The sequence below is a fragment of the Hevea brasiliensis genome, chromosome 16 (genome assembly GCF_030052815.1).
Source record: "Hevea brasiliensis isolate MT/VB/25A 57/8 chromosome 16, ASM3005281v1, whole genome shotgun sequence".
Taxonomy (NCBI): Eukaryota; Viridiplantae; Streptophyta; class Magnoliopsida; order Malpighiales; family Euphorbiaceae; genus Hevea; species Hevea brasiliensis.
In genome coordinates, this window is record NC_079508.1 from 61,461,408 (window position 1) to 61,475,262 (window position 13,855).

General features: G+C 32.8%; 2 protein-coding genes across 4 annotated transcripts; one reads left to right on the forward strand and one right to left on the reverse strand.

Annotated features, from left to right (window-relative positions):
* The first annotated feature begins 2,532 nt into the window (after positions 1–2,532).
* On the forward strand, positions 2,533–8,050 carry LOC110635591 (uncharacterized). Its single transcript, XM_021784983.2, has 5 exons — positions 2,533–3,707; positions 4,368–4,426; positions 4,564–4,692; positions 5,569–5,704; positions 7,521–8,050. The coding sequence occupies exons 1-5, from the start codon at positions 3,021–3,023 to the stop codon at positions 7,851–7,853; spliced, it is 1,344 nt and encodes a 447-aa protein (XP_021640675.1). The 5' UTR covers positions 2,533–3,020; the 3' UTR covers positions 7,854–8,050.
* An 807-nt stretch (positions 8,051–8,857) lies between these two features.
* Positions 8,858–12,872, reverse strand: LOC110635592 (THO complex subunit 4D). 3 transcript variants are annotated; one of them, XM_021784985.2, is made up of 7 exons: positions 12,482–12,872; positions 11,215–11,454; positions 10,233–10,376; positions 10,086–10,154; positions 9,784–9,971; positions 9,318–9,371; positions 8,858–9,169 (listed from the first exon to the last, which is right to left on the reverse strand). In XM_021784985.2, exons 2-7 carry the CDS (start codon positions 11,401–11,403, stop codon positions 9,016–9,018), a joined length of 798 nt encoding a protein of 265 aa, XP_021640677.1. In that variant the 5' UTR covers positions 11,404–11,454; positions 12,482–12,872; the 3' UTR covers positions 8,858–9,015. The 3 variants fall into 3 exon arrangements, with proteins under 3 accessions (XP_021640677.1, XP_021640676.1, XP_021640678.1); XM_021784984.2 differs by having other exon boundaries at positions 11,194–11,454; positions 12,482–12,760; XM_021784986.2 differs by lacking the exon at positions 9,318–9,371 and having other exon boundaries at positions 11,194–11,454; positions 12,482–12,769.
* Between the last annotated feature and the right edge of the window lie 983 nt (positions 12,873–13,855).

Here is a 13,855-nt window from a genome sequence, read left to right on the forward strand (position 1 = left end):
TAAATTATTTATTATTTTATTTTAATAATATAATTGAATATGTATTTTTTTAAAATTTTTATAACCATATTATAATATTTTGTTAATGATAAAATTCTTAATTGATTACAATTGATTTTAAATGTTTATAAATAAATTATAAATTTATTAATAAATTATAAATTTATTAATAAATTATAAATTTATTAATAAATTATTTTTTATTATTTTAAATATATCAATAAAATCATAAATAAAGTTAGAAAAAAAAAAGACATGCTATGTAGCAATTTTTAAAATATTATTATTATTAAAATTCATAAACTTTAAAATAATAAAAATAATTATTTTAATTTGAGAATAAGATAAAATTACTGTGGATATTTAATTAATAATTAACAAATTTTAGATAAAAAATTATTTTTTTCACATAATCAAACTTTGATGGCTAAATTATTTCTTCTTAAAAATGAAAGATTATTATGTGATTGATGGATGTTTTAAATACGGAAATGTTTAAATTTTATAACTAACTTTTTATTATGTGTGTGTATATATATAATACAATTTTTAAAAAACAAATTGCCTTTTATCTAATTTAACAGAAAATTTAATTAAAAATTGATTTTAAAGATATATAATATCAATATAGTGTTGTAATACTTAAAAGAATTTTAAAATTCTTAAAAGAGATAATAAAAAGAAATTTAAATATTATTTTTTAGATAAAATTTTAAAAATTAAAATTTAAAAATATTTAAATAAAATTTAATATTTAATATGAGAAGCTAATTTTTATATAAAAATATAAAAATAAATATAAAAGAAAGAGGATGCATCACATAGTGCGACTTTTTAAGCATTCTCCTAAAATTATGTTGCACATTATTGTGAAGCCGGTGCAAATGAGAAAGAGAGACGAGAATTTCAATGAAAAATTTGGTAGAATTCAATAAATTGCATAATTTCAATCAACAAATTGCAAAATGCTGATAGAATACAAGATTCAATTGACAGATTGCAAAACACCATTTGGAGGGCTCACACGGTGAAGCAACATTGAGGCATCAGTTCGGGTTCTCTCAAGCATTTTAAATATTTGTTTGGCATTGTATTTAAAGGTTTAAGACTGTTTATCTGATTAAAAATATTATTTTAGATATAATTAAAAAAATAATTTAAAAAAATTATTTAATTATTTTAATATTTTTATAATTAAAATTTATTAAATTTAATTTTAAATTATTTTTTGATCATCTTTAATTAATGTATTTAAAAAAGTAATTTATTAATGAGAATTTTATCAGTAATATCAAATGAGCTCCAAAATGATTTTCGTAAATGGCAAGTCTTAGGCATTTTGCAACTGTGTCAGGGAAAGTCTTAGGTAGACGACGCCTAAACTCAGAGAAATAGCATCCAGAATCATCCCTGAATTGCAACCTACCATCATAGCCATTAGAGAAGGTCATGAAAGATAAGCCCTTTGCGGTTTGGGTTTTGGACATGCAGCAGTGGACGCCATGCTTATGGCAAAGCTGACTATCAGGCCACCAAATGGCTGGCAACAAATACAACTTTTAGTAAAAGTTACACCCAGAATCCCTCTGTGCGTTTCTCATTTCACATCCTTTGCTCACTACGAAAATCTCTTCAAATCCATTTATCTTTAGCATGCACCACCTTAAAAAGTAACGGCTGTCAACTTGAATATTCTATTTTATGCTGGTTAAATATCAGCCATTGTGACCTCCTATATACTAATAACATCGGAGCACCACCGCCTGCAACAAAAAAAAAAAAAAAAAAGGGTGGATAAGTGGATAGAGAAAATGTAGGTGTGGCAGGGGAGAAAGACAACGGAAACAAGAAAAAGCATCAACTTTTAGTAGCTGGGATTAGGTTTGAAAGAGACAGACACAATAGGGACAGACCGATTTCCGTTTGATTTCGAATCAGATCAGCCATTTCGATTGACTTCATAATTTGGTTCAATTCCGATTTAAAAAGAATTTTGATTTAAAATAATATTTATTCAAAATAATTTCGATGGCTCTTATATTATTAAATTATAATAAATTTTTAGACACCATTTATAAGGTAAAAATTCAGTTTCTATTGTGCAAAATTTTTTTTTTAAAAAGAAAACCTAAATATAAACTCAAATAAATTAAAAAAAAAAAAGAAATAAGTTTTGGAATTGAAGCTGTTTTGGTTTGGAACCGGTCGATTTCAAACTCAGTTCTAGGGAATGCCTCTCTAATCTCGATTCAAACTTGGTTCAAGGTTCTAAACTGTTAACTAGAGCCAACAAACTAAAACGCCTGTTGGCTGAGTTTAAATAGAGAAAATGAGTATGAAGTTATCTTTTCATTTTTTTTTTTAAATGTGAAAATGTTAAAATATAAACATAAGTACTAATATAAACTAAGTCATCTATTTTCTAAAATATTTGAATATATTTTCATAAATAATAAAGAAACTATACCTTTTATTTTACCATTTTCTCCTAAAAAATTCCATAAAATTGGAAGTTGAAAATTCATCTGTCAAAATTGAGAACTCTCCATCAACCAAATTAAAATCCCTTTTCTTTTGTTTTCATACACAATAATTAAAAGAAAAATGCACAGAAACAGAAACAAACAGTCAGTTCAAAATAAAAACAAACAAACAAGAAGAATCTTATTCTACGATTGTGCAACAATCCATGACTAAATTACGACATCTGTGTTATGTCCAAAGGCTGAAGACAAGCATCCAGAATCTCCAGATTGTATAAAAAATTTACAATTCCTCTCATTATTCATCAACCTTCATTTTCTCTCTCTTCCCAACCTGGACCAGCTCACCTTACATGTGAACTGCCATTAAAGCTTATTCCATTATCCTTTGGTATCAAGCTTCTTCCGTCATTCAATTACCTTACTTACAGTGGACAAGAACCCACCTTTTTGTTACTCTGAATTTCAAGAATAGCACCCTCCAGCTTCCTTTAACACTTCAAGATCCCAAACCACTCCTTTCTGTTTTCAGTCCAAATGTCAGTTACCTGTGGCGTAGAATGCGTTGTCGTTTTAGGCTGCATGCGATGGGCCTGGAAGCGCTGCACCTATGTGGGTTCCGACGATAGTGCTTCCTGGACTTTGGCCACTAAGGACGAATTCGAACCAGTTCCTCGCATCTGCAGCCTAATCCTCTCTGTCTACGAGACCGACACCGAACATCCCCAGTTCTCATCGCCGCTCGACGCCAAGTGTCTAATCAAGAGAGTCACCTACGAGCAGACCCACGGCCGTGCTCCTCCTTATATCATCTACCTCGATCATGAACACAAAGAAATCGTGCTTGCAATTCGTGGGTTAAATTTGATCAAGGAAAGCGACTACAAATTGCTATTGGACAATCGACTGGGGATGCAAATGTTTGATGGGGGTTATGTGCATCATGGGTTGTTGAAGTCTGCATTATGGTTGTTGAATGAAGAGAGAGAGACATTGAAGGATATCTGGCAGAAAAATGGGAAGGAATGCACTATGGTGTTTGCAGGACATTCTTTGGGGTCAGGAGTGGCTGCCTTGTTGACGATTATTGCTGTTAATCATCGAGATCAATTAGGAGGAATTCCCAGGAACAAAATCAGGTGTTATGCTGTGGCTCCAGCTCGATGTGTGTCACTTAACTTGGCGGTTAAGTACGCAGATGTGATTAACTCCATTGTGCTGCAGGTTATTATTTGGTTATATTTTTGTTACCTGTCTTTAATCTTTGGTCTTTCTTTTAGCTGATGATTCATTTGAAGCTGTTGAATATGAGCTTTTTGATGGTTTGCTGAATTTTACTGATAAGTTTTTGGGTTTAGTATCTGAATTCAAATCTTATGTGACCATCTTGGCTTCATGCTACCAACAATCAATGAGTATAGGATTTTTTTTTTTTTCCTTTACTGTTCTCTGTAAATTACCAAAGCATCTAGGACAATCCTCTCATAGGTTACAAGTGTATCAAGCTTTTAAGTTTGGTGGTCACAAGATATCAATTCGTAGTTGATCTCGGAGATTGAGGATCAAGCTTAGATATAGCTAGATGTTTGTATATTTTGGTCTCCTAGCCAAAGAAAATGAAGTAGAATGAGGACTTTGAGTATGCAATATCTATGTTTTCAAAGTTGTAATTATTTTATAGTCTTTTATCCACTTAGGCTTTGTTGCAAGCCTATTCTTCTATTCATGTGTCTGTTAACATTTCTTTTCTGAGCTATATTTTTGTGTCAAAGACTCAAAAGTAATTTAGATTCTGATACTTAACTTTTTGATTATATATACATTGAACTCTGTTTTAGTATTTTCATAGCGCTACATTGACATGATCTTGTTATTCTTGTCCAGGATGATTTCTTACCAAGAACACCTACTCCACTGGAGGATATTTTTAAATCAATCTTCTGGTTTGTTTTCTTTTATCAATAACTTAATGCAGTCTACTTCTGTCTTTCATTCTACTATACAAATTCTCTCTCTTGAGAACTTAGTGGAGTGAACTATCATTATTATCCCTTAAAACAAGTGTTCTTGCTTTGTACAGCTTGCCTTGCTTGCTATTTTTGGTTTGCTTGAGGGATACCTTCATACCAGAAGGAAGAAAGCTTAGAGATCCAAGAAGACTTTATGCACCTGGGCGAATCTATCATATTGTAGAGAGAAAGTTTTGCAGGTAAAATGTTTAATGAATAGACTATGCCAAGCAGATGCCTTAAGCTTGATCAGACAACTATTTTGTAACATATGCCTTTTTTATGTGCTTATAGAGCTGTTAATTAACATAACCATTAAGTTGAGCTGAAAGTACATACTTCTGCCCTTTTGCATGGTCGTATTCTCAAGTTCATACTTGTTATAATGTCAATACATTTCCTACGTTGATTAGGTCATAATATGTTTCATGGGGTTGATTGGTTTACTTGTTAATGTCTTTTGGTGTTGATGCTGGCGTTGGTTGGTTTAAATATTTGGCACCACCCTATTGTTCTCACATAGCTTCTCATGCTATTCAGAAACTACTCCTTTAAATATTCCCTTTTCTTTTCCTTCATGTTACCTCTCAACCCCACTCACTCAAATCACCCACTTCTGGTGTCATATTGACAATGACATCTATACTTTCTTGAACAAATGATCTGATTTTCTGAGCATGTGAAAGCTATTGATTCTTTCTTAATTTGTTCCTCATTATATAATGCAATTTGAGAATTGATCTATCAATTTTATGAGCTGCAATTTATTTATTTATTAAAATGTGATAAATTTTTTGGAGGCTTTTCCATGGGATCTTTTGCAATACTTAGTCTCCCTGACACTATTTGCCACTGGAGAACATTATTTGCATAATGGTGTATATATATATATATATATGTATATATGGTCATGCTTTTCTTGAAAATCTAGACCTAGGATGACGGATGTTGAAGTAGACCTTTTTGCAAATGTAACCATAAACTAGGTGAAATGGAAGAAAACAATACAACTGACACCAACTAGTTGAGAGTTGATTTCTGTCCTGAAACTCTGTTCCTTATTCTCGTTGTTGCAGGTGTGGGAGGTTTCCTCCAGAGGTCAGAACTGCCATTCCTGTAGATGGAAGATTTGAACACATTGTCTTATCAAGTAATGCTACATCGGATCATGGAATTATTTGGATAAAAAGGGAGTCAGAGAAGGCCTTGCAGGTAACCTTTTCTCTTTGAAGTAAAGCTGGGGTTGAGTTCTCTGTAGCTGGGGTTGTTTTTTCTGAAATAAAGTTATATTTACACTTATTAACTCATTGCAAAAGCCTTTTATCTTTAGCTATTCAATTAGATATGTGTATGCAAATCATTCTTTGTTGAACAATAGGAATTTAGTATTCAGCCACCTAAGGACTATCAGGCTAACCTTGAGAACCTGCTTCTCACTATGATGATATACCAGCGAGTCAATTTGTAGTTGGCTTTTTCATAGACTTGAGTTGTTAGAGAAATTTTCTATGAATTGTTAGAGAAATTTTACTTCTCCCTGCACTCACCATTTTTTCTATTCATTGGTAAACTCTCTCCTTTGAGTGTGGGTATTTTTTTTTTTTTTTTTTTTTGTGGGGGGTTGTGGGGGGAGGGGGGAGGAAGAGGGGAGTGTGGTTGTGGTTTTCCTCCCAAGGAAGGGAGCAGCTCCCACCCTTTAATCTGTGCTTGATCCTGGTCTTCCCATTTATAATGCCTAGGTTATGCCACTTGGGCATTTACCACCATCAGCTATACATTTCATGAGTCTATTGCCTTAGCCTAGAATTTTGTCGAACCTGTAGTGCTAAAAACCCCAGGCCATGAAATTAACAGGTGCAAGGCGCCCAAAGGTGCTTCTAGATATTAATTTTATTGTTTATGTAGTTGTCTATATACTGTGCAATGGGAATGAAAAGAAATTAAACAGAGGAAAAGAAAAGAAATAAGTTTTCCATTATAATGTTTGGTTACCTAATGTGAGGAAGTGGGTAGAAAAGAAAAGAAGTAAGTTTATAAAGTTTATTTTACTGTTGTACCCTTATCATGTAGCCTTTTACTATTTATATGGTGTAAGGGTATATTCGTAACTTTGACCTCTAAAATTTTTTTACTTTCTCATTTTCCTCCTTTCAATCCAAATTTATTGGAAATTTTTTGAGGTTTGGAGGGAAATCAGAAAATCTAATTTCTATTGTTTTCCACTCTTTTCCTCTCTCTAATTGATGTCCAAACAAAAGAAAATAGAAAAATGATGTTTCTTTGCTTCTCTTTTCCATCCACTTCCCTCAAAATAAACAAAGCATTAAAGTTACATTTGGTAGAGCGTAATGTAATGCAATATAATCAATTATCTAATGCAATCAAATTATATTGTAATGTGATGTAATTGTTATCACATTCACCTGTTTGATTGCAAAATAAAAATATAAGCAGTAGAATGTAATGATAATTTTTATTTTAATATTTAATTTATTTATAATGTTAATAATAAGTGATAATGGTTGCAATAATTAGTAGTCGAGTGATAGTAGTGGCTAAGTGGTGGTAGCGACAGCGGTAGTTAGACGATGGTGGTGGAGGTAATCTAGTCAAATGATGGTAATAGCGATGGTAGTAACAGGATGGTGGTGGTGGTGGTGGTGGTGATGGTGGTAGCGGTGACAAAGTAGTGGTGGTAGTAGCGGTGGTGGCCGAGTAGTGGTGGTGTTAATAATATTGACAATAAATAAAAAAAATCAAACTAAATAATCATGATTACATATATTTTTGCATTTAATAAACATTACGTTACTTTAAGTATAATTAATTACGTTACGTAATTATTATTCCATTACGTCAAGTTTTTTTTGTATTATCAAATAACGTAATCAAATATACAATGTAATTGCGATTATATTACAACTTTGATTACCGTCTACTAAACATGGCCTTATAGTTTTAGGGGTTGGCATTTTTCTGTTGAATATTTAAAGACAGTTGACATTTTCAATTCATTGACCATTTGCAGACAATGATGGAAAGCAGTTCTGAGACTACAACAACTCCTCCAAAAGTACAGAAACTGGATAGGTTACAGACACTTGAAAAAGAACACCAAGATGCAATAGAAAGAGCTGTCAGTTTGAATATACCACATAATGAGAGCATCACAGAGGCAGAACCTCAAGAGGGCAAAGAGGCAGAGTCTTCCCATGGTGAGCACGAAGGTGAACATGCTTCAGAAACTAAATCACAGTCCAGCTTCTCAAGGACAAAATGGGATGAACTGCTTAATAAAGTGTTAGAGAAGGATGAGTTGGATGAGCTGGCTGCAAAGAAAGATGCAAATGCCCCCAAATAACTATTGCTTATTGTCAGGGTGTATACATTGAAAGATAGGTGTTTTGCTCCTTTATTCATTTTTGTACCCACCTTTCTGAATGTCCAAGTTTGTATATCTTCTTGTATAAAAGAAATTGCAAAAATTCTAGTAAATGATACAGATACAAAAAGTGCAACATCACTAATTTTTAAAGCCTTTGAACAGTTGCTTCGTCACGTGCCCTTATGTCTTCCCTGTGGAGGTTAAGGATCCACTCTCCATCGTCTCTCTGGTGTGTTTAGGATTGTTAAAAACTCTGTATATTGTGGCTAGGATTATTGAAACTATAGTGCTTTCAGCAAAATTAATAGAAATTGCTGAATTAAATCATGATTGATAAGAAATGAGTTCTTTTTTGTATGATAATGAATCATTAATCATTAATCAATAATAATTTCCAACAATTCAAAATTCTCGAAATTTAAGAGCAGATCCACTAATAAAGGATTGTAAAATTCGTCACCTTGAAAGAAAGAATTTGGAAACACAGTTAGATTTCACTTCAGAACACTCACAACGATGAATTCAAATATTTTTTTTTCAATGTGTGAGTATTTACCTTTAATAATAATAAAAAAAATTTCTTCTGAACAATCCGTGATTATCTATACAACTTTTCACACGGACAATCCCAGGATGAGTGTATGAATTAATGATGCTCCTACATTGAAGAAACCCGGAAAAAACCAAAAAATAACCCCACAAATAAATGCATCTTGCACATCAAAGCATCCACCAACGAAATTTCGAAGAACGATCCATTATGAAAATCCTTCTTTTTATTCCTTCTACATAGCAAGACTATTTTATCTTATAATTCGCTTATCTTATAATTCGCACATTAAGTCAAAATCGTGATACTAATCAGAGAGACATGATTATATCAGCTACTATTGCAGAGCACAGGTTTACTAGCCTATATGGATCGACCACAAACAAGCATGAAAAAAAGCAAAATTAATAGAGATGATAAAACCCCGATCTGAAAACCACCAATCATCTTCATTTACAATAAAGCATGCAGATTGAAGTTGTAAAGTTAAAAGCACTAAGCAAACCAGAGACAAGCTATCACCGTCAGAAAATACTACAAATATGACTGATACTAAAGTATTTTTGCTTCGCACAGCTTCAGAGTCCACTAAGTTTGCATGGCTTCAGCATGATAGCTCTCCAATTCCTTGTCGAGGTCATCTGCTGACTTATCAAAAGGTTGCTTCTTCCCACGGCCACGGCCACGGCCCCGCCCACGAGCACGACCTCGACCATTTCTCAAACCCCCACGACGGTTCTGACTGCACATAGATCCAGCAGCACATAATCAAGATCACAACTATGCAATATTATCAGTCAAATATTTCATACCAGCTAGTGCAAAGCATTCAACAAGGCTAATAAAACATGACACTTCAATCATTGATCATAAACACATCTAAGCCTTACCCAGAACCACGGTTACTTGGAGGAGCAGCGCCTCTCACTCGACCTGGTCCAGGCCTGCATAATAATATTGCAAAGTGTCAATGGAATTTCCCTAAATGAATCCATTGAACATATTTCAGTTATAAGCTTTCAATGTTTTGACAAGGATACACTTCCCACAGTTATTCGCATTATTAGAACTGTGACTCAAGCATAAAACATAGCAACCAAATGCACTACAAGCGATACTGATTAAAATCATATCATATGAGTTAATTTAAATGAATTTTACACAGAAATAGAGGCCAGCTTAATTCCCGTTAAGTTGCATCATATTTCATAGCCACCTACAAAAGTGAATACAACATTTGACAGTTGGCCAGTAGAATTCCCAACAAGAAGCAACAGCATTAAATTTGCCTTATCATTTCAATCATTTGTGTCAATTAAAATATAAATGGAAAAAGATATAAAACAAATTACTTACGTCATAACAACTGTCCTCTTCCTCCTTCCATCTACTCCAGTCACATTGACTCTAGCTGAGATAGGTATTTCTGCACTGGCACCCACGATTTCAATCTTCATGGGCTTTCCATCTAAAAGTACATTGTTATACTTCTTAAGAGCTGAAAAGGCATCACTTCTCCTTGTATACAATACTTCAGCTGAACCCTGAAAACAATCTTCAAACGTAAAATTCCTTTTCCAAAAAAAAAAAAAATTTGCTTAACTAGAACATCTAGCATTTTAGGGTAATGTTATGAAGTTAGAGTACATAGAACTTACACTAGGGCGACCATTCTTGTCATAATGAACAGCATATCGTTTCAGATCCCCAATCTCAGAGAAGAGCTCCTGAATTTGAGGAAAATGTGTTTTAGAAATCCATTGCACATAGCATCTAAGATGAAAACATTTAGCTTTAAGTTGTACCCTTATATCTTCATTGGATACTCCATAATCCAAGTTTGAAACATATAACTTGGTACCAACTTCTACTCCAGTTATCCCTGCAGCTCTTATGCTATCTTCAAGCAAATCATGCTGCCAAGGCAAACTCCTGATTCTGCGAGGAGGCTGATGAAAGCAAATAGAATGCGTCAGCTTATGACCAATATAACAAGATCACCATTCTTCAATATCAATCTCAGAAAAATTCCGATAAGATTAAAGAAACTGCAGATTAGAAAAAATCTCAAGCAACCATGTAGCCAAACTTCGGGAAATTGAGCTAACTGATGATAGATGGAAGTAAAGAATTCAACCCACTGCATATGTAAACTGGTGCTATTGTATATGTGAAAACTCCAGTTCTGAAGTTAAGCGAAGGAAGCTCCTTAGCAAAAACACCATGAACTAGGAGAGAAACTGGGATCTGGCATCGAAGAAATTTCGCATAGCAAGAGGGCAAGAGGATTCGTCACAAACTCCCCCGTCTAAATAAGCAGTACATCCAACACTACAACTATACAAGACGGATTATATGTGAGTCTAATAGTGAACTGATGTTATGCAACTGGTGAGAGATCCATTCCAGAATACTCAACTAACAAAGCCCCTTTGGCATTAAATGCTAATAATTAGCAATAACAACTTAATGAAGACCCCAGAAAAGCTTCCTCATATATACTTTATGAGATCAGGTCTGTGGCTAATCCCCAATTTATAGTCCAAATAATTCCCAAGTTCTAGAAAATCCCTGAGGATAATGATAAAATTGTAACGGCCACAATGCTTTGTTGGCTGAGGCCAAAATGAGCTTCTCCATGCACGATGAGTCGATAACAAAATTACATAACAGATCCACTGTATTTTGAGTTTTTAAATCATAATTAGAGATCCTCTTGCAGTTGGATTTCTTAAGCATATCAGGTACTCAATCATAAGCATATACCATCCACAGTTTTGAGCTTGCCTTGGCAATTGCATATCGTGATGGCCGAGCATTCACTGAAAGAGGACCTTTACGAACTGCTCCAGCCATTCTTCCACCATTGAAAGGCCCACCTGGGCCACGGCCGCGACGAGGCCTACCACGTCCTCTACCTCTCTCTCGGTTCTTCTTTATAATGTCATCAAGAGACATATCCACAGAAGTAGCCATTGAATATGTAGCAAAAGCACAATCTTCTTTGGAGAAAATTAGTGAGTAGACCTGCAATTAGATGCAAAAAAAGATGCAATGCAAATTATTAACATCAGTATAAAAAAATATATATATATAATGCGCACAGCGCATATAAGCTCCATTGGTCCTAGAAAATTCAACTTATAAGTACATGGATCTCATTATAAAGGGTCATAACAGAAATAGACGCACCATCTACGGGTCCATTAACAAGTGAAGATAATTAATTCCACAAAAACTATTTATTTTACTGGTAAAAAAACTTTTCTACGCTTCTTATCATCCAAACATCATAAAACAATAAGAAGCTACATCAGTTATTCACCCCAGTACACTAATGATCTCGCAAAGGCATAGACTCGTAAATTTACTTCTGAACCATTAAGCCCACAAAAAAAATAACAGAAATTACAACTAAGGAAAGGGTCTTAGGGTTACTAATGGAAGGGTAAGGAGGTTTATAATAAATTAGGTGTTTGGGAAGAGGTGTAGGAAGGATAAATTTGAGAGGTGAAAGAAATAAAATTGTTTGGCTCCCTATACACGTGTATGACAAATGGAGATTTGAGGACTTGCACTTAGACTTACCCTCCACTAATCCACTAATTCAACCTTTTTTAAAGGTACATAAATCGCTTACCCTCCTTCCCTTTGTTTACACCTCCTCCAACCTCATCCAAACAGACCCTAAAAAAAGTTAATAAAACGATAGTAACAAATACACACAATATAGAAAACTTCGTCCACTGCAGCAGTTTTGTCTACATCCAGACACGAAGATGCGTAGACATCCATTTAATATTACACTAGCTACAGAAAAGGGCTTATGTAATCAAATAACGAAAACAATTTTTTTTATAAAAAAAACAATTTTTTTAAAATAAATTGAAATTCCATAACCATAGACCCTAAAAATTGACTCACTAAGAAAAAAAATAGAGCTCTATCGACACCGCAATCCCAAATCCTAACCTTCTATCGCAAAATCTCCCACAATCAAACACAAAACAAATCAAAACGTAGATACCTTTTCGAAAAAAAAGGCGGGATATACCTGAAGTGGAAGAGAATCAAAAGATCTGTGCTAGAAGGAGATAGAAGAAAGCGATCCAAAGCCAAAATTTAGAGGGAGAGAGGCAGGGAGAGAATTGGAGTATGGAGAGATAAATATAAATATTATTTGCTACAGGAGATTTGAGAGACCCAAAAGAGAGACGATTTTTAAAGGAAGTAAAAGAGGAATTTGTGGGGTTTTTTTGCCTAGGGCTTTTATTTTCTGAGAAGGCGATTGTGGATTTCCTACTGAATTCTAAAACGCGCAGTGCACCTTATAGCGAATTCTGGCGTTAGGGCTTTCTTCGCGTCCATCTTCGCAATACACGGGCGATGTTCTGTCCTGCCCAATCACATCGTTACACGTAGATTCATTAGGTTTGTCTTAATATATTTTATACTAATCTAGTAAATCACCCATGTTCATTTTTTTCCTGAGTCCGATTAAATTTAGAATTTTTCAGTTTTCACCATTCTATTTAGAGTTATTTTGATTAGAAAAAAAATCTAATTTACCGATCATATCTAATCCAGACATAAACGTTATATATGGTTTTATATTATTATTGAATTATTGATGATTGAATTTAGCCTTGTCAAATGATATATCATCCATTATTAATCAATTAAAATAATATATCAATAATCTAAAAAAATTTCATTAATAATTCAATAATGACATTAAGAGACTATTTATTCAGCAATAGCAATTAGTTTTTGACATTAATTAAAACATTAATAATTAAATAATAAAAAATAAATAAAAAAACACTATATAATTTTACATTTTAGTATATGAGAGACCGTAATTTAAATTTTATAAATTTGATAATATATTTTTTTACTAATAAATATGGTTCAAACTACTAGTTATTATTAAATTACGTTAATACATTGATAACATGATAAATATGGTATTTACATGACACTTATGTATCACTATATCAGTATTATATATTTATCAATTTAATACTTTCATATGTTAAAAAAATGTAAAATTACAATATATTTTTTTATGTTTTTTCCTTTTTATATTTATTCTATTTGTTTTTATTATTATTCTCTCTACCTTTGTCCTATTGTAAGTATTTTATAAGATTTCTATACGGAAATTAAGAAAATAATTAGATGAACTCATTTTTATTAAAAGAATTAATAATTAATTAAAGTGTCTTTTTTTTTTTGCTTAAGATAAAGAAATATAATAAAAGAGATAAATGTATTAAAGATAACGATAAATAATAATAAAGTTAGAAAATGATAAATAATGCTTATTTGATATTTTTTAAAAAAGTAAATAAATTAAAATAAAAAAGTTTTAAATATTACTTAAAATAAGACAGAGTAATTATCTTCTAAAAATGATTTAATCATT

What these genes read in the sequence shown, in the direction of transcription:
- LOC110635591 (XM_021784983.2), top strand. Translation starts at nt 3,021, where the DNA reads ATGTCAGTTACCTGTGGCGTAGAATGCGTTGTCGTTTTAGGCTGCATG. An exon ending in GTAGAGAGAAAGTTTTGCAG is followed by an intron (nt 4,693 to 5,568) that starts GTAAAATGTTTA and finishes TCGTTGTTGCAG; the next exon opens with GTGTGGGAGGTTTCCTCCAG. An exon ending in AGTCAGAGAAGGCCTTGCAG is followed by an intron (nt 5,705 to 7,520) that starts GTAACCTTTTCT and finishes GACCATTTGCAG; the next exon opens with ACAATGATGGAAAGCAGTTC.
- LOC110635592 (XM_021784984.2), bottom strand. Translation starts at nt 11,403, where the DNA reads ATGGCTACTTCTGTGGATATGTCTCTTGATGACATTATAAAGAAGAAC. An exon ending in CAAGCTCAAAACTGTGGATG is followed by an intron (nt 10,377 to 11,193) that starts GTATATGCTTAT and finishes TGCTTTCATCAG; the next exon opens with CCTCCTCGCAGAATCAGGAG. An exon ending in AAGAGGACAGTTGTTATGAC is followed by an intron (nt 9,372 to 9,783) that starts GTAAGTAATTTG and finishes ATTATTATGCAG; the next exon opens with GCCTGGACCAGGTCGAGTGA.